This window comes from Chrysochloris asiatica, unplaced genomic scaffold, assembly GCF_000296735.1.
Source record: "Chrysochloris asiatica unplaced genomic scaffold, ChrAsi1.0 scaffold00266, whole genome shotgun sequence".
NCBI lineage: Eukaryota > Metazoa > Chordata > Mammalia > Afrosoricida > Chrysochloridae > Chrysochloris > Chrysochloris asiatica.
Genome location: NW_006408784.1, coordinates 312,936 through 340,641, shown reverse-complemented (window position 1 = coordinate 340,641; position 27,706 = coordinate 312,936). Strand labels below are relative to the sequence as shown.

The following is a 27,706-nucleotide window of genomic DNA, read 5'->3' as shown; positions in this document are numbered from 1 at the left end:
AAAATATTTTTGCTTTGTTCATTTGTGAAATATAAGATGTGAATGGGAAGTCACAGGGAGGAAGCAGGATTAACTGTTGTTGCAGGGAGGGGCTTGTAATTGCTGAGATGAAACAAAGCATATAATCTGTTAAATGTAAAACTGATGATTTTGTCTGTTAACCTTCACTCAAATCACAATCAAAAGTTTAAAAAAAAAGATCACAGAGCTGGCTGGAGAGGCCTCTTTGACCATCCCTAATCTAAGTTAGATGTCCTCTGTATTTGAATTTTCCCCATTGGTCCTGTATCAGGGAGCCCCTGTAGCATAGTGCGTTATGAGCTGGGCTGCTAACTCAGCAGTCTGCATCCACCAGTAGCAATGCAGGAAGGTATCTAGTCCCGTAAAGATGTACAGTCTCAGAAAGCCTATTTTGTTGTTGTTAAGTGCCGTCGAGTCGGTTCTGACCCATAGCGACCCTGTACAGGGTTTCCGAGGGTGTAAATCTTTACGGGAGTAGAAAGCCTCATCTTTCTCCCGCGGAGCGGCTGGTAGTTTTGAACCGCTGACCTTAAGGTTCTCAGCCCGAGTCGTAACCACTACACTACCAGAGCTCCTTCAGAAAGCCTATACAGGGTCATTAAAAGTAGGAATCGACTTCACGGCATGCAACCAACCAACATATCATGTATTATAATTTTTACTTATATAAATAACTATTAATGTTTTTATTTCTATTTCCTTCACTATAACAGAGACTTCTTGAGAGAAGGGATTGGGTCTCTTGTTTGCTATGGAATCTGGTACGTAGCAGGTGTTTGATCAACATTTGTTGAATTAACAAAGTGGCATTATTACGAATTAAACCTAAATCTGGACTATAAGACTCACATTCTTTCTACTATGTTGTTGTTAAGTGCTGTCAAGCTGGTTCTGACTCACAGTAACGCTGTATAGGGTTTCCAACGAGCAGCTTCTGAGTTTGAACAGCCAACCTTGACCTTGTGATTCAAACCAACCTTGCAATTCAATGCTTAATCTACAGCACCACACCAGGACTCTTTTATTACGTTGCATTTAGGAGTTAAGTGGCTGCATAGGGAACTGGGGAGACAGCAGTAGCAGTTCGGGCAAACAAATAAAGGAACATGCTATGCAAAATTCTAAAGAAAAGGATAAAAGTCATTTTAGGGAGAGAAGGGAGGCTCTATACATCATTTGGAAGATACAGAAGTTATTACTACTTAGCTTTTTTCTCCCTTTCTCTCCACCCCTCAATCATTTGAAAATAATTTGAGCATATACAAATACATGAAGTAAACAAGTATTGCTACTATGGTATGTTCCAGTTCATACATACATGGATTTATTCCAAATTGTGTTTAAACAATCAGTGGGTGGTTGCAGACAAGTTCTTTCAGTAATACACTTGCCTTAGTCTCATTAGGGTGCCTTCAAAACAGTTCCAATGAAAACAATGGTGCTTTTCCCATTTTTAAAAAGTTTTTATTGTGAATCGAGTCATAGTTTACTATCACAATTGGGGGAACATTATTTTGTTCATTGCAATGATTACAATCCCCTGCATGCTTCATCCCTCTGTTTTTTTGCACACCAAAACATTCAGGAATATACAATCATTCAAACAGCCAAAGAGCACACCCTACAAGCATGCCCCCAGGCCACCAGCACACAACCCCTCTCCCTGGATGAGTCTAGAGTCCTCAGCTGCTTTGTCTCTCCATGTCATCATCTCTGTCTCCATCTCTGGCGTTGCCCTTCTCTGGGTAGGGTCCCATACTCCACTTCTTCTCTTCTACCTTGGTTCCAGGATCCTCTGCTCCAGGACTGTTAAGATGGACCGACCACTCACCCCTTTTTGCTACAAAACTTCTACCTTTACAATTACGACCATCGCAATTAGACAACTGCAAAGACTCACTATTGAATCATGAGAGTCTTGTCCCTATCCTTTCACCAGACCTATCTAGACAGGATGAAAACCACTCAGTGAGGATTCTACCTTCCCCTGCACACTCTGAATCTAAACTCCCTCTTGAAAACTTGTAAGCCACTCACTTCGTGCCTTCACAGCCCCCTCCCCCACCACCATTTTAGGTAGCCAATGTCCAAGTTGCCCATCCCTATCAACCCTGTGTACAGAGGGGATGGGAATGATCCCTAATGTAATGATTCTTTCCCTATTGATTGATATTTTAAGCTACTACACCCATAAGTATACGTCAAGTTCATCAGATTGTAGTGATTTACACTTGTTTTCTTTTCCTTCCTCTAGTTGGGTTCTGAACATCTAGCCATTGAGCTAGGTCAAATGGGCACTATTTGCAAGTTTGGGTGCCCTTGTGCATATCCCCTCACTTCATATCAACTGGATGCTTCACTCTCAGCTCTAGCCCACTGTGGCTATGCCCTTGTCCTTGGGCTCAGGAGACTCCAGGTCTCACTGTACTTTGGGCCAACCAGCTTTCACCATATTCCAGGTCAATGGGGGGTCTATGTAACTTGCTTGGACTAAGCCCATCTGTTCATTGCTTTTTCCCCACTTCCACTCACCAGTAGACCAACGTGGTTGCCAGCAAGCTTACATGCCTGCTTCTGTATTCTCTTTGAGTTTCAGTCTTTTCCCCATGATTTTTATTTACCTTTTTTAATACATAAAACTTTTACATGGTTCAAAGCTAAAAATAAAAAAGGAAGAAAGTAAACAGAAGTCTCACTCCCATCCCTCTCTCTTTAATTCCTATGAGTAACCATTTTCATTAGTCCTTAATTTGTCCTGCATTATATTTTCAAAAATATAAGCAAATACATACTTAATGCTAGTTCTTATTTGTATAAGAATGTTGTTGTTGTTAAGTACCTTGGAGTTGGTTCCGACTCATAGTGACCCTGCACAGGGTTTCCGAGGCTGCAAATCTTTAAGGGAGCAGAAAGCCTCATCCTTCTCCCATGGAACAGCTGGTAGTTTCAAACTGCCGTCCTTGAGGTTAGCAGCCCGATTCATAAGGACTAAGCTACCAGAGCTCCTTGTATAAGAATAGTATGCTATATATACTTTTTTAAAACACATTGCTTTGCTTCATTTAAAACCACTCCATGTACAAAATCCTAAAAATGACCAGACTTACTGGTCTGAGAGAGGTTATGGACCTTAAGACCCCCTTCGAACCTGGAACGGAAACCAAACCACCTCTGGGGATCACCTTTCAGCCAAACATAAGACTGGCCTATAAAGTGAACAACAACACTAACTAGGAAAGTACTCCTCAGAACAATTAGTCATAGGAGACCAAAATCACAAAACCCAAAAGGCAGGAAGGAACAGGAAAGGAAGAGGACTAGAAAAGGAGAACCCAGGGAATAAGTGAGAAGAGAGCTGTTATGTTTGAGGGGGTTGTAACTACGGTCACAAAACAAAATGTGCATTAACTGTTGAAAGGAAAATGAACTTGCTCTGTAAATTTTTACCTAAACCACAAAACCCAAAACATTATATGTAGTTTTGGATTTTTAGGATAATGCTTCATTGGGTTGTTAGGTTGTTGTTAGATGCTGTCAAGTTGATTCTGACTCACAGAAACCCTATGTACAACAGAATGAAACACTGCCTGGGCCTGCGCTATCCTCACAGTTGTTACGTTTGATCCTATTGGTGCTGCTGCTGTGTAAATCCATCTCGTTAGCAGGCTTCCTCTTTTTGATGACCCTTCACTTTACCAAGCATTATGTTCTTCTCCAGGGACTGGTCCTTCCTGAAACATGTCCAAAGTATGAGAGACGAAGTCTTGCTGTCCTCACTTCTAAGGAGTATTCTGGCTATACTTCGTTCATGACAGACTTGTTTATTTTTCTGGCAGTCCATGAACAATATTCTTTGTCAACACCATAATTCAAATGCATCATTTTTTTACAGTCTTGCTTATTCATTGTCCAGTTTGCATACAAGGCAATTTAAAATGCTACAGCTTGGGTTAGGCCCCAAAGTGTCCCCTTTACTCTTTACACTTTAAAGCGGTCTTTTGGAGCAGATTTGTCAAATGCAATGCATCACTTGATTTCTCAGCTGCTGCTTCCATGAGCATTGATTGTGGTTTCAAACAAAATGAAGTCTTGACAACTTCAATCTTTTCTCCATTTATCATGATTTTATTGGATTTGCCTTTTCTTTATATTGAGGTGCAATCCATACTTTGATCTTCATCAGCATTTCAAATTTCAAGTCCTCTTCCCTTTCAGCAAGCAAGAGTGTGTCATCTGCATATCACAAGTTAATAAGTCTTGCTTCATCTTAATGCCACAGTCTTCTTCATATAATCTAGTTTCTTGGGTTATTTGCTTAGCATACAGATTGAGTAAATATGGTGAAAGGATACAATCCTAATACACACCTTTCCTGATTTTAACCATTCAGTATCACCTCCTTGTTCTGTTCAAATGATCGCCTCTTGCTCTGTGTACAGGTTCCTCATGAGCATAAATATGTTCTGGAATACTTAGTCCTTGCTATTATCCATAATTTATGATACACACAGTTGAATAGCTTTGCACAGCTAATAAAACACAAATAAATATCTTTCTGGTATTCTCTGCTTTCAGGCAAGACCAATCTGGCGTCAGCAATGATATCCCTTGTTCCGTGTCCTCTTCTGAATTCAGCTGGAATTTCTGGCAGCTCTCTGTCAATGTACTACTTTGAGACCATTTTTTAATTATCTTCAGCAAAATTTTACTTGCATGTGTTATCAATGACATTGCTCCATGATTTCCATATTATATCGGATCACTTTTCTTTGGAATGGACACAAATATAGATCTCTTCCAACTGGTTGTCCAAATAGCTGTCTTCCAAATTTCTTGGTATAGAAGAATGAGCGTCTCAAGCACTGGATCATTTTCATTGGGTTGTTCTTGTTAAGTGCTATCAAATTGGTTTTGACTCTTAATGACTCTGTATAGGGTTGCCAAGGTGAGTTTGAACTGCCGACCTTGTGGTTCAAACTGACCTTGTGGTCCAGTGCTTTAGTGATATAATATTCAGTTAGTCTCTTCTAAATAGTGTTTCCTATTTGTGTAAGTGGGATTACTGTGTTAGAGTAAATACATAGTTGTGTTCAAACCCACTGTTATCCAGTTGATTCTGACTCAGAGATGCTACAGGATAGCACAGAACTGGCCTGTAAGTTTTCCACATAGCTCAATTCTCCTCCACAAATGTTGAAACAATTCTGTATTCCCACAAGCAAAATAAGCGTCATTTTCCTCACAATCTTGCCAACAAAATGTGTGTGGTTAAACTTTTGAATTTTTGCCAATCTGATAGGTGTGAAGTATTATCTCAGTATAATTTCAATTTACATTTCTCTTCTGAGTTAACATCTTTTCAATGTTTAAGATTCATTTTAAAAATCTTTCTTTGAGCTATCACTTCATGTCTTTTGAGAATATAAACATTGTGAAAGAAAAGCTTATTTTAGAATTAGACTTATTAAATGTGTTTAGTATTAGAAGCTTTGGGTTCAAGTCCTAACTCTCCCTCTTATATATGGCATTAAGCAAATTGCCTAACCTCTCTGTCCTGACTTTCATTATTTTAAAATGTAATATTCCTCTCACCTTAGTTCTTATATCTGATATCTTCCTATCAAATTCCACATACATTTACAATTTCTTCATTAAGTTCCTGAATCATCCTCTAGACATGGTTCTTTCTCCCTTCTCTTCATAGCCAAGATTCCTAAGAGATAGAATCTAATAGTCACTTTCCTTATTTCTTCATTTCTCATGTGTCTCAAACCACAGCACTCTGACTTCTACTCACAGCACTCTAAGACTTCTGCTAATATTACAAACGACGTCACCTAATTTCTAATCCCAGGGTCACCTTTGTATCCTTGTATTTCATTGACACTCTGTGAGCATCTGATATGGTTCATGACTCTTCCCTTTTGGAATTAGATCAGACTGCATAAATACCTAGCCTCATACCTGTCACAAAAAAAGGGGATCAACAAATGTTTATGAAATGAATGATCAAATGATAGAAGTAAATGAAGCACTTTGAAACTTGTCAAATGTTATGCAAGCACTTTCATTGTATTATAAGTGATTCATTATAAGTGATCTGCAATCTGTCTGCTGAATTGGGAAATCTCAAGGATATTAGGCTGCAGTGCCATTTATGAATAGGTGACTAAATGATGGACAATTGATATCATTCTCACAGCCCAGGGCTCTGCTAGCTTGCTTTCAAAATAATTTGGGAGGTCCTGAAAGCTCTGTGCTCAACCTTAGAAAACTAGCCCCCGCAAAAAAGAAAGAGGTAAGAACTACAAAGGGTTTCAAAGGAGACAGAAGCCAAGCATTAACAGTAAAGTGGCTAAACTTGGGCTAGGAAAATGTGACCACCTCATTTCTTAACTTAGAAATCTAAATCCTTTACTGAAATCTGTCCAGATAGATGGAAATAACCCTGACATGACAGGGAAAGTCCATGGTTTTCATCTACCTGCTCAGAGAAAATTCTGACAGTCTGAAATGACACATATCCAGAGACAAAATAAATGACAAGTACTGGTTACTAACTCAATGAGTCCCAGGCCAAGTGACTTTATGCTCTATTTGAAAGAAAATAAAGTTAACTACATTTTTGTCCTCAGTACAAATATACAAATGCCATGCTTCGTGGAGCCTGCCACAGACCCAACCTGAGCTCTTACAATGACAGAATTCTCTGCGGGTTTTCACTATGTTTTATGTACTATGCAAAGCATATTCTAAATGTAAAATGAAATCTCAGAACTATTATACATTTTTCAGTAAGCTAATTTCCATCTTTCACTCTGGTCCCCACACTTCTCCAGCCTGGTCCAAAGACCAAGTAACTGATTTTATCTTAAATGTTACCTTCAGGAAATAGCCTTTTTTTGGGTCCAAATGTTTCAAGCAAAACAGAAGAAAAGAACACAGTTATGGCAAATAAGAAAGAGTTATATGGGCATCTGTGTCCATAACTTCATCATACCATAGTTAAAGTCTCAACACTATTAAGTCACATTACTGTGGTTACCAGGCAAAAGCCCTCTGTTAACTTTTCTTCAAAGAAAAATTTATGCCACACATCTTCTAGTTCAGGGACAAAACCAAGGAATGTGTTTAAAAATAACCCATTTGATTACTGTCTCATCTTTTCACTTTCTTTACACCAATTTGTGTCTACAATTTTCTTTGAGAAGCTAAAACTATTCTAAAAAGATTATTTTAATGGCCAAATCTTGAAAAAGATGACAATCAGGGAAAGTTCTGCCTTTAAAAAAAATATCATGAACAAAATGACTGGTTGTATGCCCAATATTCCTGTGTTTCCCTTGTTTAATTAAGAAAGTTGCCTGCCTTTCTGAACAGGATTTCTGTTCACATATAGTTTCTTCAGCCAAATCATACCACCTCCAGGACAGCTGCTGATAGTGACATTTGGTTGGACAAAGGCTTCTGTTCTGGTTCAGTAAAGTTGTTGCTGTTAAGTGCCTTCCAGTTACTTTTGATTCATAGTAACCTATATACAGGAGTGGTTGCTGAGTTTGAACCGCCAACCTTGCAGTGGAGTGCTTATTCTACAGAGCCACAATTCTGCCTTAAAAAAATAATTCATGAGAAAAATGACTGGTTGGTATGTTCAATAATCCCATGTTTCCCTTATTTAATTAAGAAAGTTGTCTGCCTTTCTGATCAGGATTTCTGTTCACAACTGGTTTTCTGAGCCAAATCAGACTGCCTTCAGGAGAGCTGTTGATATTGAGATTTGGTTGGACAAAGGCTTCTGTTCTGGTTCAGTATAGTAGTACATGCTTTAGAGTGTGGAAAAACTTTTTTTTGTGGAAATTACACTGGCTTACAACCAAACCTCTTTTCTCACTACAGATTTCCTTTAAACTATGCTCTAAATTTTTCCTCTCCACACCAGCTGGAGACCTTTCCAAATAAACAGGTCTCTGTGAAGGCAACTGAAGAGCACAGCAGTCTTCCAAGGGGAGAAAGTCTCTTGCCTCTTTTTACACAGTGTGGTTGAGCTCCAGGCATGGCAGCTATGCACAAGGCAAGATGACTTTGCAAAAAATTAACACCAACATTTGCAGCTAGAATAAGACCTTTTCCCCAATCAAATGCTGGGAAAGACAGCAGGGCAGAGATTCACTGGACAAGAGACAAGAGTTCTAGACATAGACTACTGCTGTGCAAATAAAAGGAGGAAGTTACCAAGGAACAAGCACAATGAGATATTTAGATAACTTGTTCACAAGACTTATTTTGTTAGATGTTAAAAAAGAAAAAAATGTAATTATATTATGTTGTTATTAAGTGCTGCTGCATTGGTTCCAACTCATAGTGACTCTGCATAGGACTTCCAAGGAGTGGCTGGTGAGTTTGGAACCACTGACCATGTGCCACACCAGGACTACAATATAGGAAGATAATATTATGTAGCAAAAGTCAACAGTGATTTTCTCTCTTAATGATGATTAAATGTTATTTATCTTCTAATATTTTCTAAATTTTGTACAATGAATGCAAATTATTTTTATAGTAGGAAGAAACTTGAGACAGAAGAATATGTCTAACAATCATGAAATCATAGGCAGAGTGTAATTTGTATAAATACTTACAGGCATCTATAATTAATTAAGAAATGTAATTTTGAGAAGGGAATTGGATTGTGTTCTATTTTTCTTTGTTGTTGACTTGGTTCTGATTCATAGTGACTCTGTATAGGGTTTCTGAGAAGCATCTGGTGGGTTTGAGCCACCGACCTGGCAGTTAGCAATCCAATGCTTCCCCTACAGTGCCACAGTGTATTTTTTTCCCTTTGTTATTGCTGTTAGGTGCCTCAAGTCAATTCCGACTCATTTAGATCCTTTGTACAACAGAATGAAGCACTGCCCAGTCCTGCACCATCCTGAAAATCATTGGTATGTTTGAGTCCATTGTTGCATTCACTTTTTTTGCTTAGAGTACTAAAAAAATTTGTTTGCATACCCTAAAATTCAGGAGCTCTGGTAGCATAGTGGTTACGAGTTGGGCTGCTAACCTCAAGGTCAGCAGTTCCAAAAGAGAAACATGAGGCTTTCTGTTCCCATAAACATTTATAGCCTCAGAACCCCTATGCAGGTTTCACTATGAGTCGGAACTGACTCCATGTAACACTACCACCACCCTGAAATTAGGAGGCTTAGTGGTTCAAACACTTCAGTGCTTGGCTATTGAAAGGTTGGTGTTTGGATCCACACAGTGGCTCTGCAGGTGAAAGGCCCTGTGACCTGCTTCCATAAAGATTCCAGGTAAGAAAACCCAACGGGGCAGTTCTACTCTGTCACATGGGACTGCCAGGAGTTCAAACTGACTAAATGGCAACTGAAAGCAACATTACCTAAAATATATCATTTAAGGAGGAACTATGGAGGAAGTAGTTCTAGAGGGGGAAATATGCCTGAATTAAGCAGGCTGACTAGAGAGAAAGTGGCCTGTACTTGCTATCCATATAGCATTTAAAGTACAATGGGAAAGTGACTTCTAAGTTAGCACTGATCCCATTCTAACATGAGTCTTTTTGGCTCCAGCCATTTGTCCCTTACGAAAATTAGTCAGACTACATGGAGACTGTTGGGATCAGGGCTCATAAATGAGTGACTTCTAAGTCTTCTATGGAAAACACAAAGTTTTTTTCCTACAAGAGCAAAAAATACTTGAACCCTTTGGAACTATTCACAAAAGGCAGCAAAACCAGATGCTTTACAAATGGCAAGGTCACTGACCATTTTGCAGTATGGTCTATATCCAGAGTGTGCACTACAGATTGTGTAAGTAAAAGGATTGGAAAAGAAGTTCTCCTCCTGGCCTTGCCCCACCCCCTATGAGTAATGCTTTAGCCATACATGACAGACACTACCACTATGGATCGCTCTACAAACCACTTATACTCTAGAGCAGGGGTGGGGGCTCATGGGCCATATAAGGCCCACAAAATCATTTGGTCTGACCCTGCCAAGGCAACCGCAGTTCCAGCCATCACATTGTTAAAGAGTTAAGTGCCATCGAGTTGGTTCTGACTCATAGCGACCCTGTATAGCGTTTCCAAGGAGCATCTGGTAAGCTTGAGCCACTGACCTTGTGGTTCAAACTGACCTTGCAGTCCAGTGCATTAGTCCGCAGTGCCACACCAGGGCATCATCACATTAGGGGTAAGTTAATTAAATGTCTGACCAAACATAGCAAGCTAATTTATAAGCTGATAATTTTGTATGGCCCATGAATGATGTTAGAAATTTTGTCAAAAAAAGGTTCCCCACTCTTGCTCTAGAATGTTGACAAGTTAACTCAGGGCACAAAGTCTGAATGCTTAGCGTGAAAATCTCTTTATTATTCAGAGATGATCCAAATTAGTCAGTTTCTATGCATTTAGTCTTCTTTTCTGTTTCTCAGTTTTTAATTAATTTCACAAATGTCCTCACCAAAGAAATGAAATTCAAACCAATCAATATAGTTCCTTGTTAGCATTTTTGGTTAAAGTGTGTGGGAAGAGAAACAAAAATGAGGTTTTGGCATTTCCCACTGATTTTTAATTATCCTTGTTAACCTTGTTCCCACAGTAAAACTAGAACTCTTTAACATTTGGGGAGAAAGTAGGTCTTAGGATTTTAGAAGCTTTTCTAATCCATCTGTCAGAGGTCTCCTTGGACTAATTACAGGTCACTTGATGATCAGGAACCATAAAGAACAATGGCAAGCCATTGACTTTTTGATAATCACAAAAGTATTTGGAGCATTTAAAATGTAGCTAAAGGTTTAAAATGTTTAAAAGTTCAATAGCTTCTCAATGATAGTGTCTACCTGCTCTGCCTAGAAAAATCAAACCTTATGACACGTTTGTCAGATTTGAAAAAGTGATCTCAAAGGATCAACCTATTTGGATATAATACAAAACTATAGCAACTGGGTCTGTTTTTTACTTTTTTGACTATTGTTATGGATTGAGCTATGTCACTAAAAAGACATTTTGAAGTCGTAACCCTATACTTGTGAAGTGACCCTATTTATTATCAGTTAAATCATACCTGAGTAGGTATAAGACAGGAAATTATTTTCCCCTAGAGCTAAGATGGAAAGCATAGCTCTGCTGACACCATGATTTTTAACTTATAGTCTCCAGAACTGTGAGGAAATAAATATATTCTTTAAAGCTACTCCCCTTTTTGGTATTTTGTTATGGCAGCCCTTCAAAACTGTTTTGAAGAGCAAGTATGATACTACTTAACAATCAATTCTCCTGGGAGAAAAGGGCCTGATCTGTAGCAGTAGCCAATTTCTTTGGTGTATATACTTCCACCATAGTTAATTTCAATCTACCAGTATCGGATCTTGGACTCCTGGTGTGGTGCTGTAGGATCAGTACTGGACTGAGAATCCCAAGGTCAGAAGTTCAAATGTACCAGCTGCTCTTTGGAAACGCTATGCAGGGTCGCTATGAGTCGGAACCGACTTGAAGGCACTTAACAACAACAGTAAGTCTGATTATCACTCAGTTGGAGATGATCTGTATCATACCATCATACAATATTTCTACTATACAATAGACATGAACACAGACAATAGTAAAGTGTAGTAAAATAATTAGGAAGTGATGAGTTTTGAGCATTTATTACCATTTAAAAATTACTTTTAATATAATCTTGTATTTAAATTTAATAATATTTGAACAGTTGATACCAATAAATTTGTATGGGATAGTTTTAGCTCATAAAGGCCCCTAGACTTACCAAGAACACGTGCTCAAAGATCTGAGTAGGACTATCCATCTGACCAAGGATCACTATCATTTCATTGTCTATGAATTCCTTGAATTCACGCAAGTTGCACACCATTTGCATTTCCAACTCCGTTCTTATCTGAAACAAAGATAACATATTGCACTAACTTCTGTAAAACTCCTCTGTACTTTCAACTATGTGTCATTTCTAGTCCCACAATTATTATTCCACCCCCAAGCCCTAAAACAATAAGGATTCAAGGTACCTTACCTCTTTGGAAGTGATGTTTTCTAAATCCTTCTGCATCATAATCTCCCTTAGTTTGGTTTTAATTAGTCTTTCTGTTCGCTCACGTTCAGTAGGTCTGAGAAAAAACGGTGAATTTTTTTTCTCTTAGGCAGGAATGTGACTAAGTATGAATAACGAATGTACCATTGATTATGTTTTGAAATTGGCAAGGCTTGCCTTTATTTTCCTCAAACTTATATACTCTGGAGTAATAGCAAAAAGGCAATTATATTTATAAAGGTTTCTTTTCAGAATGTCAACATGTAGAAATTATTACTTGAAAACACTGTCCATGGCTAAAAGCTCTTAAATACATTCAATTATATGGATCCATGAAGAAGTAAAGACAAATTTGGTACATCGAATATAATAGTTTAGTGTAAGACCATATCCACACTTTTCCATCAAGTACCCCATGGAACCATATACTGAGCAAAAATATTAAGCTGGGTAGACCAGTGGTGTCATTCACTATGAACTGGGTCATTTGTAGTTTACAATACCACCTTAGTGCAGATCATTCATTGCTGTAGCTCTACAAACTGGGAAAGAGAAGAGTGACCCAGTCTTCTTCATTAGGCAAATTCTCTCCCAAAATGAGTTGCAGGGATCATGTATCTTGAGAATTTCCACCCAAAATACTTTCCTTTATAGAAAAACTCTTAGAATATCTTTGTGCTATTGTTACCCCATTTTATATATTAAGGAAACAAACAGCTGAAAGGCTTAATGATAAGATGAAGAGCACACACACTGGTAGAAGAACCAGAACTCTCAGCCCAGCTAAATACTCTACCTAAGGATTATATTGCTTCCCTTAGTCTTCTGACTCTTTTCAAAATAAAATTACCCTTGCAACTTTAATATGAAATCACAGTGAGTAGCTGATTCTCCAATTATTAGAAGACTAATAGCTCAATGTAACTGGATGTTTCATTCTAAAAGCATTATTTCATATTTTGAAGAATTGAAGTGAGGGTTACAGAGAGCACTTTCTGTCTCATCTTTCCCTCCTACCTAGTCAAGAAAGGTATCTGCTCTTTGCCTCCTTATTTGGAGATTGAAGTGGACTAAGCCTTCAGGCATCCTGTCTGCCCTTGCTGCCTACAGCTTTATCATTGGCTGCAAAAATAGCTTCAGTAATCTCCAAAGATGGAAGTCCTCACCCCACAACCTTGGGGCTCCCACCACTTGGGCTCTTAGTTTCCCATGAACCCTGCAAAACACAGCTAATACCTGTGCCCTTTCCCTGTCAAACAGCCAAGGCATCCTCCCTGTCTTGACTAAGATTACAATTCTTAACCACGCCTCCAGTAATTTAACTAGGTATAGCTAATGGCATAAAATGATACACTGGAATCTTCCTTAAAAAGGAATTATCAGTAAAGCAAATTTTAACACCTGCCTGCATAGGTGAGATTCCCTAGTTTAGCAACCTTTCTCCTAATCCCTCACATTTATTTGAGGCAGAGATCTGAGAATAGAAGATTTTAATACCTGCTCTTCTATTTATAAGGAGCTCTGATAGTGTAGTAGTTATGAGTCAGGCTGCTAACCTCAAGGTCAGCTGTTCAAAACTACCCGCTGTTCTGCGAGAGAAAGATGTGATTTTCTGCTCCTGTAGAGATTTACAGCCTCAGAAACCCTGTACAGGGTTGCTATGAGTCAGAGCTGACTTCATGTTACACCACCACCACCTGCTATTTAGTGTCAGTGTGACCTTGAACAAGTCTCTTCTCTTCCCTGAGACTCTCTTTCCTTTTCTGTAAACCGAGGACAATAATAATACCTGCCTTGCACATGAAGAGCCTAGCACAGCATTTGGCATATACCAGGAGCACTATACATGCATTTCCCCTTGTCTACCTTTCTTCACTTTCAAAGTATACACAACAGTAGATCACTTAGGTCCATTTTGGTACACATTCTCCTATGCTTTCTAGGATTTTAGGGAGGAGGAGGGAATGGAAAAACATTACAAAATACAAACACATACACACACATTCTTTCTTGACTTAATGTAGAAAAAAATTGTATATAAAAACACAAAGAAAACAAAAATCACTGAAAATCCCCTTATCCAGAGATGGTGGTGGTTGCGGGCTGCTGAGTTGTTTCAGACTTACAGTAATTCTGTCTAGCAAAGCTGTAAACCTTTATGGAAGCAGAAAGCCTCTTATTTCTCTGACAGAGCATCCAGTGGATTCAAGCTGTTGACCTTTCAGTTAGCAGCCCAACGTGTAACCCACTATCCACCACAGCTCCCTGTGATTAACCATTATTAATCAAATACTCTGGCCATAGCTTTCAGTCTCTTTTTCGATGAAGATACAGACATTCGTTTATTAAATACATCTTTTAAAACTGGAGTTACATTGTACATACAAGAACTAACATTTAATGAGACTCTACCAGGTGCTTATGCAAATGTTTAATGAGCTCCACTGTTATTAATTGAAAGATTGCCAGTTAACAGTCTACCCAGAGGTCTCAAAAGTAAGAAGATACTAAAGAACGGTTAACCATTCACGATAAAAGGGCAGCATTTATCTAAGAACAAAATTCAGAAGGGTGGGGAAAGAAGGGGGAACAGAAACAAGATACAGAGAGAGGAAGTGGGATAAGTAATGTACATTCAGGAGATTGCAACAGAGATGAAATGAAGTGCATGAGCTGTTGAATGTAAAAGTGATGATCTGCTCTGTAAACCTTCACTCACTTCACAATGAAAAGTTAAAAACAAAAAAACAAAAAACAAGGCCTGGTAACCTACTTCTGAAAAACCAGCCACTGAAAACCCTATGGAGCCCAGTTCTACTCTGATACACATGGGGTCGCCATGAATTTGCATCAACTTGATGGCAACTGGTTACTGGTACCATATGCCAGGGACTACATCTACATTATTTTGCTTAATGGAGAGAGATTATGGGTGATTTCATTTCCTCTTTTTGATTTTTCCTGTAGTTTCTAAGTTTTCTCAATTAAATAGGTAAAAATGGGAAGAGGGTTTTCTATCTTTCATGTAAGTATGGTTCCGAATGTTCATTTTTGAGCTAGATGAGACTTCCATTCCTCTCAAACCCAGCAGCCAGCTGGAAAGCATACAGTCTATAACATTTCCCAAGATTCTAAAAGGTGGACTAAGCTTTATCTTTTTAATACTATGGATCTTTGCTATTGAAAAGGAGATCTTTGTACCAATAATACCCAAAAAAGCTTCAACTGTTTTGCTTTTTTAACTTCCTTTCACACAATTTTTAGAATTTTCTCTTTTTCTAGTAAAAACATTTATTGCACTATTATCTGAAGTTGTTGTTAAGTGCCGTTGAATCAATTCCGACCCATAACAACTCTGTATAGGGTTTCCAAGGAGCATCTGGTGAGCTTGAACCACCGACCTTACAGTTCAAAAGCCTTTGTAGTCTGACGCATTAGCCCACAGCGCCACACCAGGACTTCCATTATCTAAAGTAAGACTTTAAAAAAGTAAAGCAAAGCAAAGCAAAAATCCATGAACTGTTTTGGCATGACTTTAGGAATTTAAAGTCAAATCCCATTTATAAGTAGCTACTCTTTGATAGTGCCATGGGCTGCCAAAAGAACCAATAAATCCGTTTTGGAAGAAGTGCAGCCAGAGTGCTCCTTGGAGGCCAAGATGGCTAAACTTCATCTCTCATACTGCAGACATAATGTCAGGAGGGACCAGTTGCTGGAGAAGGATATCATGTTTGGTAAAGTGGAGGGTCAGAGAAAAAGAGGAAGACCCCCAATGAGATGGATTGGCTAAGTGGCAGCATCAATGGACTCAATCAAGCGTGGCATCAGTAGTGAGGTTGGTCCAGGATTGGGCAGTGTTTTGTTCTGCTGTGCACAGGGTCGCTATGAGTCGGTACCAACTTGATGGCACCTAACAACAACAACAACCCTTCTTTCCCAGCTGTAAACCATCTTCAAGTGCAGAAAGATCAATTCAGAGAAAAACAAACATCCTGATTAATTTCCAAAGCAGGAACGAGTGTGAAAAAATTTCTAAAATAGTCACATAAGCCTCAAGACATAGACCTAAAAAGGAAATAAACATCAGCTCTACCTTGGGCCTTTATGCAACTAATGGTATACCAGAGAGATATAATAATAAAATCAACTAGTAAGGAGTTAACAAGGCAAAGGCTGACATCTGAGTTATAAAATACTAAAAACAAAAAAGGAAACAGAAATTAGTCAAAAATTAGCATAAAAATGTAAGTATTCTTTTTAATTGACTGGTAACATCTTGTTTTCGTTAAGTATTGCAAACATCTTTCTAAAAGCTTCATGTCATTATTTTGCCTACTAAATGTTTCTTTCACAGATAATAAAAAAGTAAACTTCAGCCCAACTCCATAATACATTCTGTGAATTAAGGCGTTATGTGATCTAGATGTGAGCATAAATAACATTCACTCATTTTCCACTTTTGTGTTGTTTAATAACCTTTTGATTCACTTATAAATTGATACTTCTCCCTTGCCTCTTGCTACTGCTATCACTGGCTCTGGTTTTGCTGTGTTTAGGAGTCATGATATACTTCATGGTAGTATTTTTGGAAGAAAATTAAATTGAGAGATAATGCTACTCTCTCCCTATGAATTGAAGCATACACTGTAATATGGTCAACTTTTTATTTTTAAGTAGGGAAAGTTCACATTAAAATAATCATAGATAATATAGTATACATAAAAGTAATATAGGTGTTTATTATGACTATCAAGATACAAGCATTATTAGTTATATAAGTACTGTACCATTATACACCAGCAGCACAATGACTTTGCATACTAGAGACATGAGATTACAAAGGTTGCATGGGAGAAGCTACTGTGTTCACTATGTCCAGTTACACCCACTACATCCCATTCTTCGATCAGATTATTTGGGTTCTAGTCCTGGTGTGGTGCTGTGGGTTAATGCACCAGACTGCAAAGCCGTTTGTACTACACGGTTATCAGTTCAAGCTCACCAGCTGCTCCTCGGAAACCCTATACAAGGTCGTTATGGGACAGAACCGACTCAATGGCACTGAACAACAACAACATTATAACCTTAGACTCCTGGTGTGGCGTTGTGGGTTAATGCGCCAGACTGCAAAGTGGTTTGAACTGCAAGGTCTGTGGTTCAAGCTCACCAGCTGTTCTTCGGAAACCCTATACAAGGTCATTTTGGGTGGGAATCAACTCGACAGCAACAACAATTAACAACAACAATTATAACCTTATCACTGGTCTCAAGCATGGCAACAATTGTGAGGTTGGTCCAGGACCAGGCAGTGTTTTGTTCTGTTGTGCATAGGGTTGCTATGAGTTGGTACTGACTCGATGGCCCCTAACAACAACAACATTATAACCTTATGGGGCTGTAATAGGAGTTCTGGTAGTGTAGTGGTTACGAATCGGGCTGTGAACCGCAAGGTTAGCAGTTCGAAACTATCAGCTGCTCCATGGGAGAAAGATGAGGCTTTCTACTCCCGTAAAGATTTACAGCCTCGGAAACCCTGTTCAGGGTCACTGTGAGTCGGAACCGACTCGACAGCACTTAACAACAACAATGAGGCTATAGTGAGACGCTGCCTGAATGGATTCTATGCACTTAAATTTCAAATTAGTAGAATCTGAATTAGTAGAATTCTACAGTATTGCAGTTCTTAACTATAGACACTCTATTGCATCCAAAGAGTGTAACCTCTCGATCTTTGCAGGCAATGGAAAAATACTAGATTTTTTGAATAGGGTTCTTTATGTGTGATAAATGCATTGTGTTCATAGTGACTAATATGACTGGGTAATAGTATTAACTCCCCAAGAGGAGAGATTAGGGAGAAACATGCTGCCTATGTACCCCTCCCCCCTCACAAGGCACAACAGAGGGTACTTCCACATGCTCAGCACACCAACTTACATGTCTGTGAAGAGGGCTGGAGAGTCTGGCCGGTGGGACTGCACATCCTGCATAGCATTCCACTCGTTGACTGAGGATTGATCTGAATTGATATGGCTCTCATAATAACTCACCCATGTTAGAAACAGGCTGCCCGGGTAGTAGTTATGCATTCTGGCCACTTCACAAGCCTTGTGTAAACTCTGTAGTGCAGACCTGAAAGATATACTGGGAAATGAGCACTGCAGAACTGTGGGGTACCAAAAGGTCAATGATTCATATATAACCCAAACTCTTCCAGTTTTTAAATTTGCAGAATTTGGTTGCTGGAGGATGTATTCCCTGAAGTAAAAAATTTTCTGATTCTGAGTATCATATTATTTATCCATAGCAATAGACTAGATACATTTCTTGCTAAAAGATGAGATCCATCATTGGTGGGGAGGAGGAGAAATGACAACTTACCAATGAGAAACAGGTCCATGTGCCTGTGGACCTCATGATCCCATTGTTGGAATTATGCTGTGGCTATGTTGTATTATTAGAGAACTAAAGAGCTCAACAAGTTACTATACTAAGATGTTCCCTTGGTACAGGATCATGTATAGAAGACACTCCCCATGATTCTTACAGGGTCCGCAGAGACCGTATAGATGTCCCCAAGCCTTGAGGAAATATCCTTTAATGTCTGTCCAGTACATTTATCATTCTTGCAATCTTAAGAGTTTTAAAATCTTATCCATATTCTTGAGCTACTTTCTAGAAACAGCTCTGGTTATTCTAAGAATAATAAACCTTCTGACACAACTCAATAAACAAAACAAAAAGTACATTATTAGTTACATACTTGGGAAAACCTTAAACCAGAATGCTAGTTATAAGATACATTAAGAGTAGGGACCGTCACAGATTTTTTTACTGAAGCATGAGAAGCACCTAAAACAATACCTACACTTCACAGTTGCAGCTTGTAAAAATTTGTTGAAGAATGTCTTATTAGCTAATGTTTCTGTAAGGAAAAGAAAGAAAGACGAAGGAGAGGGTCTTGGCTTCAACAGCAGGCAGGTTTATTGAGAGTAAACCTAGGAGGGGGTACTCTTAAGTCTCCAGAGGAGACCAAGTGCCCATCTGTTCTCTTCCAGACTGGGGTATTTAAAGGCCCTGTGGTCTGGGTACAGTTCTGGAGAATTTACAATGGGCGGGGGTTTGGAGATTTGGGTGGGGGTAGTTGCAATGCCATTGCGTTGATCAGGCGCAAGGTCCTTCAGTTTCTCAAAGGTAAAAAGGGCAATATAAGATAATTCTATGACACTCCATTTAAATCTTTTTCTTAAAAATGATTTTTTATTATTTTTCCCTTATAAAAGTGAACTGTACTCACTTTAGAAAATTTAGGGATTTCAGACAAAAGGAGTAGAAATATCCTAGCATTCTACCACCCAGAAGTAACCATTTTAAGATTTTAATGTAGATCTTCCCAGTTTTTTTCCTATGCATGTTGTTGTTGGTAGATGCCATCTGCTCCGATTCATAGCAACCCTATATAGGGTTTCCGAGGCTGTAACTTTTTATAAGAGCAGAGAACCTCATCTTTCTCCCATGGAGCAGCTGGTGAGTTTGAACTGCCGACCTCATGATTAGCAGTCCAGTGCTTAACCTGTGACACCACCAGGGCTCCTTTTTTATGTACAGATCTATAATAAACAAAGTTTATTATAATAAACAAAGACCATAGTCTGTATACCATTTGACTTCTTCTTTTACTTTACATTCTCTGTCATAAACATACTTTCATGTTGATAAATATTCTTCAACTACATAACTTTTTAATGGTTGCATGATATTCAGTAACATGGATATATCATAATTTAAGTAAGTCTTAGTTTTTTGACATTTAAAGTACCCCTCCTTTTATTTTAAAACAAAAAACAAAAACTACTATCAGAACACTGACAATGTTCCTGTAGCTAAAAATCTTTGTGCCTACCCATAACTATTGCCTTAGGATGAATTCTTAGAATCAGAATTACTAGGTCAAAGGTAAGCAAAATTATAAGGTAGACTGGCAAACAAGGCTTCAGAATACTTGGCTCCAGTATATTTTCTCACCAATAGTATATGACAGTGTCTGTTCTTTGAATTCCTATCAATCCATAGGAAAATAAATAAATAATTTAAAATCTTTATTAATTTAAAAGGGAAAAAAATGTGTCAGTTCAGTTTTATTAGGAAAACAATTTTTTCCTTAAAATCTAAGATGCAGATTCTTTCAAAAAAGTTTTCTACTACTCAAAGTAAGCCAAATCTCAGAGAATTTCAGCAAAAACAGTTTCATTATCTAGATTCAAAGGTAAAGATCAGCTTAATGAGATGTACAGGATCCACGACACATAATTTCTTCACCCAGGGAACAAATTCATGTCTCAAAGGCAAATGAAATGTCATAAGCGTCTGGTGCAACTGTTTAAAATACATTCAAGGCCTAGCCACCTCAGATAGTTCAGCTGCACACACATGAGTGGGAAGTTGCTCTACCTTCCTGTGAAGGAAACACCTGGCCTGAATGTTACTTTGATCCATATATCATCCTTTATTTTTCCCCCTGTGATTTAATTCACTACTTCCATTTGGTATGCCAATAAAAGTTTACTCTGCAATAAGCTAACAGAGCTAGGACCAGTCAATCTACTTTAGAACATGACCTAAGATGACTACTTGAGTCTTTTAGAATTAAGACTGCTTTGTGCTCCTCCCAAAAATGTAACTGTACCACACTGTTGTTTGTGGTATTTATTGCTGTTTGATTTTTACATGGTACTTGGGAACTGATTGGTCAATTGTTTTCAACTGAGCCTTATCCAAAGGAGGGCATGTGTTTTCCAAGGGAAATTTACCTCTGAAATATGCCCTACATCTAAAAATCTGGTTTAAACACATGACCTGAAACTCTATGTCCTACCTCATTTACTGCACGGAATGATAAGGCTGTTAATTGTTCAGTGACTCTGTCTTAGGACCCCACCCACCTCAATTCTATCAGTTGTTTTATTCAGGGATAGATTATCATCTTGGAGTTCTTTTCAGCCTCCTTTATTTCTTATTTAGCTAGCTTTTTCTCCATTCCACTCCTCATGGGGACTTCCACTATACAAAATGCAGCTGAATGACGAACAGAAATTAAAATCCTTGACTGGGGGATAGACTCTGAATCTTACAGTCACAACACTGCCTGCTTACACTAAACTGTTTTGTTTTGTTTTTCCAGATAATTTGAAACAATAGAATAAGAGTCTATTACGTCTAACTATGGAGTCCTGGTATGGCACTGTGGGTTAATGCACTGGGCTGCAATTCGGTTTAAGCAGCAAGGTCGGAGGTCCAAGTTCACCAGCTGCTCCTCAGAAACCCTATACAGGGTTGCTATGGGTCAGAACCAACTTGATGGCACTTAACAACAACAATTTCTAATATAAGCGATATTCTCTGGCCAGTTAAATAACTTTCTAAAGTCTCAGTTTCCTCATATGTGAAAAGGGGCTTATAATGCTATTTTGGGGGATGGTGTGATGCTTAGATGTAATCCACATTAAGCACAATGTCAGATAGATGATAAGTAACCCACAATGTCAGTATGATAGCTGATTATTATTAACAAATTTTTTTTTCTAGGCTTTATCTGCATTATGTAAACAGACATCAGCAGTTTAAATAGAAACTTAACTACCGAAATGTAATTTTCTGTCAATGCAGCCCTTACTGCCTTAAGACAAATGAAAGCTAACACACAGGCAGGGTGACGCTCTACTAATTAAACTTGATCACTGTGTCTAGTAAACACAGTTCAACTGCTTATATGATCCATCAGGCTTCCAGAGTCTAAATATAACTCTAAATTTCAGTTGTTTACCAATGCTCAAGGCCTACCAAAGTGACAATCTGAAAACTGCACTTTAGGTTATTTAACAATAACAACCACACAAGTAAACCACCCAAAATCCTAACACAGATCACACAGCATTTGCATCGTCAACTGTACCATTTCAAATACTACTGTCCACAAAATAGTACTCTAATAACATACTAAAAAACTTTCATAGAAATATTAAGTGATCTTACCACATTGCCTGCACAGATACAGGTTTGAATATATGCACTCTGTTATCTGTTGATACGCTGAACCCACTGAAAAGAATAAGAAAAAAAAATCCACAAATGAGAGTGGGCTATTTCAATTGAGATTTTTCAAGGTTGTTTCCCAGGCTAGCAACAGCTGGCTCAGTAGAGGGGATCATCAGACACTTTATGTAGAAGTTAACTAGAGTATAGGACTTGACTGAAAAGTTTCAACAAATTGTCTGGTTTTATCTACCAGGGGAAATGAATGAGCTGTCACACTGGAGTTATAGAATTACAGTTTCCCAGCAGTAGCTATGAACAAACTGTTCTGCTGCATATTTCTGTTTGTAAATCTTGTGAGTTCTTAGCAAACCTGACCCTAGCTTTCTAAACTGGAGCAAACATCTCAGTCTCTTGGGGATTCATTCTAAAAACACCAGCAGGTGGGGGTAGGGGGTCAGTGGCAGGGACTGGCGCAGGAAAAGAGTTATACTGTAGACTGACAGCTGGCAAAGCAGCAAGAGGTTGTTTAAAACAGAACATATTATCCTCTGGGACAGCATTGCAACAGTCCCACATGCTCAAATTAAGGAGTGAGCCAATGAACTCTTTAGTCAGCCTAGAAGAACAGAAGTGAGAGGCCCTGGCAAGTTGTATTTTTACTCCACTTTAAAAAACGAGTTTAAAAGGACTCACTGAGTTGCTAACATGACAGACAGTTCATTTGGGCACATTGGGTACTCCTATTCAGTACAATGCATGCACACTAAGATAGAAGCCCACTCCTTGGCACAATGTAGGGGAATAAAAAGAGAAAGCTCTTACCCATCACCATCCAAATGTATTAGGGTGTCACTCCAGAGAGGCAGGACTAAGCCCATGGTACAAGTGCTACTGTAAGACAAGAAACAGTCCATAAGTTCCTTCCTGTTATGCTGGGGTACAGTCCTTTGTTTACTAACCCTTTCAACACGAGAGAAACTCCCTAAGCTGAGTGTTAAGAGAAATTTCTATGTATGTGCTCAGTTGTTTCAAAGAGGTGGTGAATCAGTTTCTTGTATATTTAACAAAGAAAACTTATTGACTGAGTTACCTGTATTGGCTACCTGTTAAAGATGTCTAGGTGACTGTGGAGGAACAGAATTTGGCAGGTCTCAGCCTTGGGTCAGAGCACCCAACTGAACTCCAAGGATTGTTAACAAGTGCTGGTTGCTAAAGACCTCTGAATATGTGACTTGCTTAATTCTTGTTCTGAGACATATATAGATCTATTGAATACTTTGTTGTTGTTGTTAAGTGCTGTGAAGTCAGTTCCAAATCACAATAAGGTTTCTGAGAGGAGTGAGGAGCAGCTGGTGAATCTGAACAGTTGACCTTGCAGTTCAAACAAACCTTATGGTGCATTATCCTACACTGCCACACCAGGACTCCTAGCTTCGTTGTTCCGTAGGATAAGTATGGGACTCCGAACCATAAAGTCAGTGGTCTGATCCCAGCAGTCACTCTAAGGGAGAAAGATGAGGCTTTCTGCTCCTACAAAGGTTTAAAACTTTAGAAATCCTATGTGAGTTCTAGGTCTCTGTGAGTCGGAACCAACTCAGTGGCACTTAACAGTAACAGCAGAATGCTCTAAATAGTCTGAAAGAAAAAGGGAGTTAAAAAATGTAAAATAATTAATTGTTAAATGGTTCATGATCAAGCTAGAAATAAAAACAGACACAACTTATAGAAAGCATGTTTGGTGGCTGTGTAATGAACTGTTGTTACTGTTGTACGCTGTCAAGTCGGTTCCAACTCATAGTGACTCTATGGTGGGTTTCAACTGCTGACCTTGTTGTGACCAGTCCAGTGCTTATCCACACTGTTGTTGTTGCAGTTAAATGTTGTCGAGTCGGTTTCTGACTCATATCGACCTTGTGTAGGGTTTCTGAGAAGCAACTGGTGAGCTTGAACTGCCAACCCTGCGGTTCAAACCAACTTTGCAGTCCAGCTCATTACACCAAAGCACCACACTAGGGATGCTAAAATGCAAGAGTTAGTAGGAATGCAAACAACTAACAAAAGAGTAGCCCTAGTATGGATATTAAAATGCTGTTTAAGTTGCGTACTAGCCCAGGAAGGAAACTGGCTTCAAGTTAATGGAACAGATTGGAACAGGAAGCCAAGGGCTTCTGACTGTGAGCTCTAGCACACACATTTTCTGGACAACTGTAACCAACCTGAGACCTCTACACTACTTTCATTCTGTTGTGCATAGGGTCACTATGAGTCAGTACCGACTCGATGGTACCTAACAACAACAACCACCATTGTTTAAGCAGTTGATATGCCAAAAGATCAGGATTTGTACTAGCATTTCAACTACTTTTGGCAAGTTATTTAGCCTCTCTTAGCTTTATTTTCTCCATCTTAAAATGAAGTTCTGGTATGGAGTTGCAGGATCAGTACTGGACTGGTAACTATAAGGTTGGTGGTTCAAACTCACTAGTTGCTCCTTGGAAACCCTATACAGGGTTGCTATGAGTCAGAACTGACTTGACAGCACTTAAGCACCATCAACAAAATACAGACAGTAAAACCTATCCTTCATGGTGGTGGTTTTATGCTGTGAAGTCAGTTGGGTCTGACTCATAGCAACTCTGTATAGGATTTCTGAGGCTAAAAGCCTCATCTCTCTCCCAACAAGCAGCTGGTGGATTCGAACTGCTGACCTTGTGGTTAGCAGTCCAACTTGTAAGCTGCTATATTACCTATCTCATAGGGTTAGATAAGTTTAAAACACTTAAACTTTAACAACATATGTAATTTATAATCATGTAAAATAAGTGCTGAATGTAAATTTGTAGTGGGTGTTTTTTAGTACATCTGAAAGTGATTTTGGAAGAGAGGGGCAATTATGCAATTGCTTTAAAAACAATGTGAAGAATTCCAAATTTTAACTGTTGGAGTCATTGCAGAACTAAGGAAGACTAGTCCCTAGTTGGGCTGTCCCTAACACTTTTCATTGCATTTGCTGGCCTGTGTTACTCAACACCCACTAGTGATTCCAGGGCATAGAGATACTAATCAAGATTGCAACAACTTATCTGTACTGGAACCTTGAACCTGAACACCAGAGACACAGTTATCATGCCAGAGTCTGGAGTGAGTAGGGCAGCAACATTCACTAGAGGTGAGGGCATGAAACACTTGCTTTGAAAATGGCTTCCCAAGGTGGAATGGGGTTATTTTTAGTTTTTTTTTTTTTTTGTAGTGTTTAGCAGTGTTCCTAGCAACAAGTATAACTGGGGTATAAATATGTAGGGCTATGCCAAATATAGGAATTCAGTACCTGTAAAGAAAACACAGAAGCTGCAAAGTGTGTGATTTTTGAGCTTATATCCAGACACCAGTTAAACTCTGGGCAAATTGGCAATGATATGTAGGAACCAACGTCACTTTATATCAAGGTCAGAATACATACATTTTTACATTAAGTAGTTTTTCAATGTAAGAAGAGGTCTGAATTAGGAATATTTTTTACCTTGAGTGTCCTGAAATTTTTTCTATTAAACTATGGTTACTTATTTTAATAACTTGATATACAAGTTAATGCAATTTGGAAACCAATGTTATACTACATATTAAAAAATACATTAACATATAACAATTCTCCAAGAACTTATAAATAGGCTAAACGAATTGTGTGTAACATGTCCCAGAAGAACTACTAGGAAAAAGCATGTCAAACAATTTGAGTTTCACTTTAGCTTAATATTGTTTTGAAACATTTACTTTTTGTTATTCTCAGATACAAAATGTTACAGATTTATTCAACAGTCATCCAGCTAGAAATGCCTCTAGATTACTTCAGCATCAGTATCCTGAAGAGGCAGTGTTTTTCTTATTGTGTGAGGGGCTCACTCAAGCAGAGGATGTGTGTAAATGTCATACTATCAAAGTTTACAAAAAGAATAAAAGCTAGTTTCTAGCTTTTCATGTCACTTTCTGTCTCCCATAAACTAAACTTTTCTTTTGTTAGTGGCACCTGGCAGTTACAATTCAGACAGGGTTATTCCAGAAGAAAGAAGTGGCTCACTGAGGATAAATTACTGGGCACCCATATTAATAAGCATTCTTTATGATTTCTAGGGAAGTGTAGGACAAAGTGAAAGAGGTAAGACTAAACATGTGACTAAAGTACTTGGGTCAGGAGAATCTGTAGTTGTTGCCTTCTGTCTTTAGAGGAAGACTAAAATTCTTATGCAGCCCCAGTTCCTATTCTATAGGGTTCCAAGGGTCCTGGTGTGGCACTGTGGGTTAATGTATTGGACTGCAAGATGAATTGGAACCACAAGCTCACAAGTCACTCCTATACAGGGTCACTGTGGGTGGGAACCAACTAGACACATTTAACAACAATAAGTGGGGGTAAAGAAGAATTGAACAAAAGAAATATGATCTAAAGTGGTGGTGTACAACTGAACTTTCTGCAATGATGGAAATGCTTTATATGTAATGTCAAACATTTATATGACAGCCACTAGACAGATAAAAGGAGTCCTGGTGTGGTGCTGCAGGTTAATGTGCTGGACTGCAAAGTTGGTTTGACCCACAAGGTCAGTGGTTCAAGTTTACCAGCTGCTCCTGGGAAACCCTATACAGGGTTGCTATGAGTGGGAACTGACTCAACAACACATATAACTACTGAATAAGTGAAATGTGGCTAACTGTGTCTAAGGAACAGAATTTTTAATTTTATTTAATCATAATTTATTTCAATGTAGTTGCACAGATCTTGACAGATTAAAAACTTTCATCAGAGATCTTCATATCCTCACATGAATGTAGGCAAGGTAGGTACTCTTATAGAATTAATGTTTACTGAATCATATTGTTTAGGCAACCCCACAGGTTAAAACCATGCAGGAGACTCCTAACTGTGGTTTACAGCCTGTGTAATCTCACAGTTTACAATTAAAGACTGTAAGTGATAGACACGGTAACAACTCTGGTCTTGTGATCTGTGTGAAACCACAAGTCATTTTCAGGTTGATTGAAATGTACAAGCTCAGGTAAACACTAGTTTGGGACATTTTCTAGTTACAATGTAATTCCCCCCCACGCCCCCAACACTAAGACAATTAGAATCACTTGCAGTCTCCTCCTCTCTTTGTGGCTGAATTCCCCAGAGGACTGAGTCACAGCCCTAGCTGCTCCATAGTTCCATTCTAGTCCTGAACCAGGAAGTCAATGCTTTGAGACATCTGACAGGATTTCCTGAGGCTTATTATCTAGAGAGCAAAGATCTGCTTAACAGCCACATTCCACAAGCTTCCCAAGGTTTCTTCAGAAAAAGGGGGAAAATAAAGAAAAGCAATAAAACTTAAGGACACAAAGTGGCCAAGTTCTATGCGATATCTTCAATCATAGGATGTGAAGTGCAGCTAAAGCCAAAGATCCATAATCACAAATGACTCTACTCTGAGGTTAAGAAACTATCCTACCTTTAACTCAGGAGAAGGAAAACGAGGTTTAAGAGTTGGTAAAACCAAGGTTTAACAGTTCGGTTAAAGAGACTAGGGTTTATGTGGGACGGTCTCTTTGAA

At 38.6% G+C, this 27,706-nt stretch overlaps 1 protein-coding gene across 2 annotated transcripts in view; it reads right to left on the bottom strand.

The window, feature by feature from the left end:
- The window catches only part of SSH2 (slingshot protein phosphatase 2), a 302,716-nt gene that overhangs the window by 32,341 nt on the left and 242,669 nt on the right, over window positions 1-27,706 (bottom strand). For both annotated transcript variants that reach the window (XM_006874177.1, XM_006874176.1), the window contains 5 exons: window positions 22,944-23,012; window positions 22,119-22,184; window positions 18,024-18,218; window positions 12,069-12,162; window positions 11,808-11,936 (listed from right to left, as the gene is read on the bottom strand). In XM_006874177.1, the coding sequence (XP_006874239.1) occupies window positions 11,808-11,936; window positions 12,069-12,162; window positions 18,024-18,218; window positions 22,119-22,184; window positions 22,944-23,012 (553 nt within the window). The remainder of the gene's footprint in view (window positions 1-11,807; window positions 11,937-12,068; window positions 12,163-18,023; window positions 18,219-22,118; window positions 22,185-22,943; window positions 23,013-27,706) is intronic.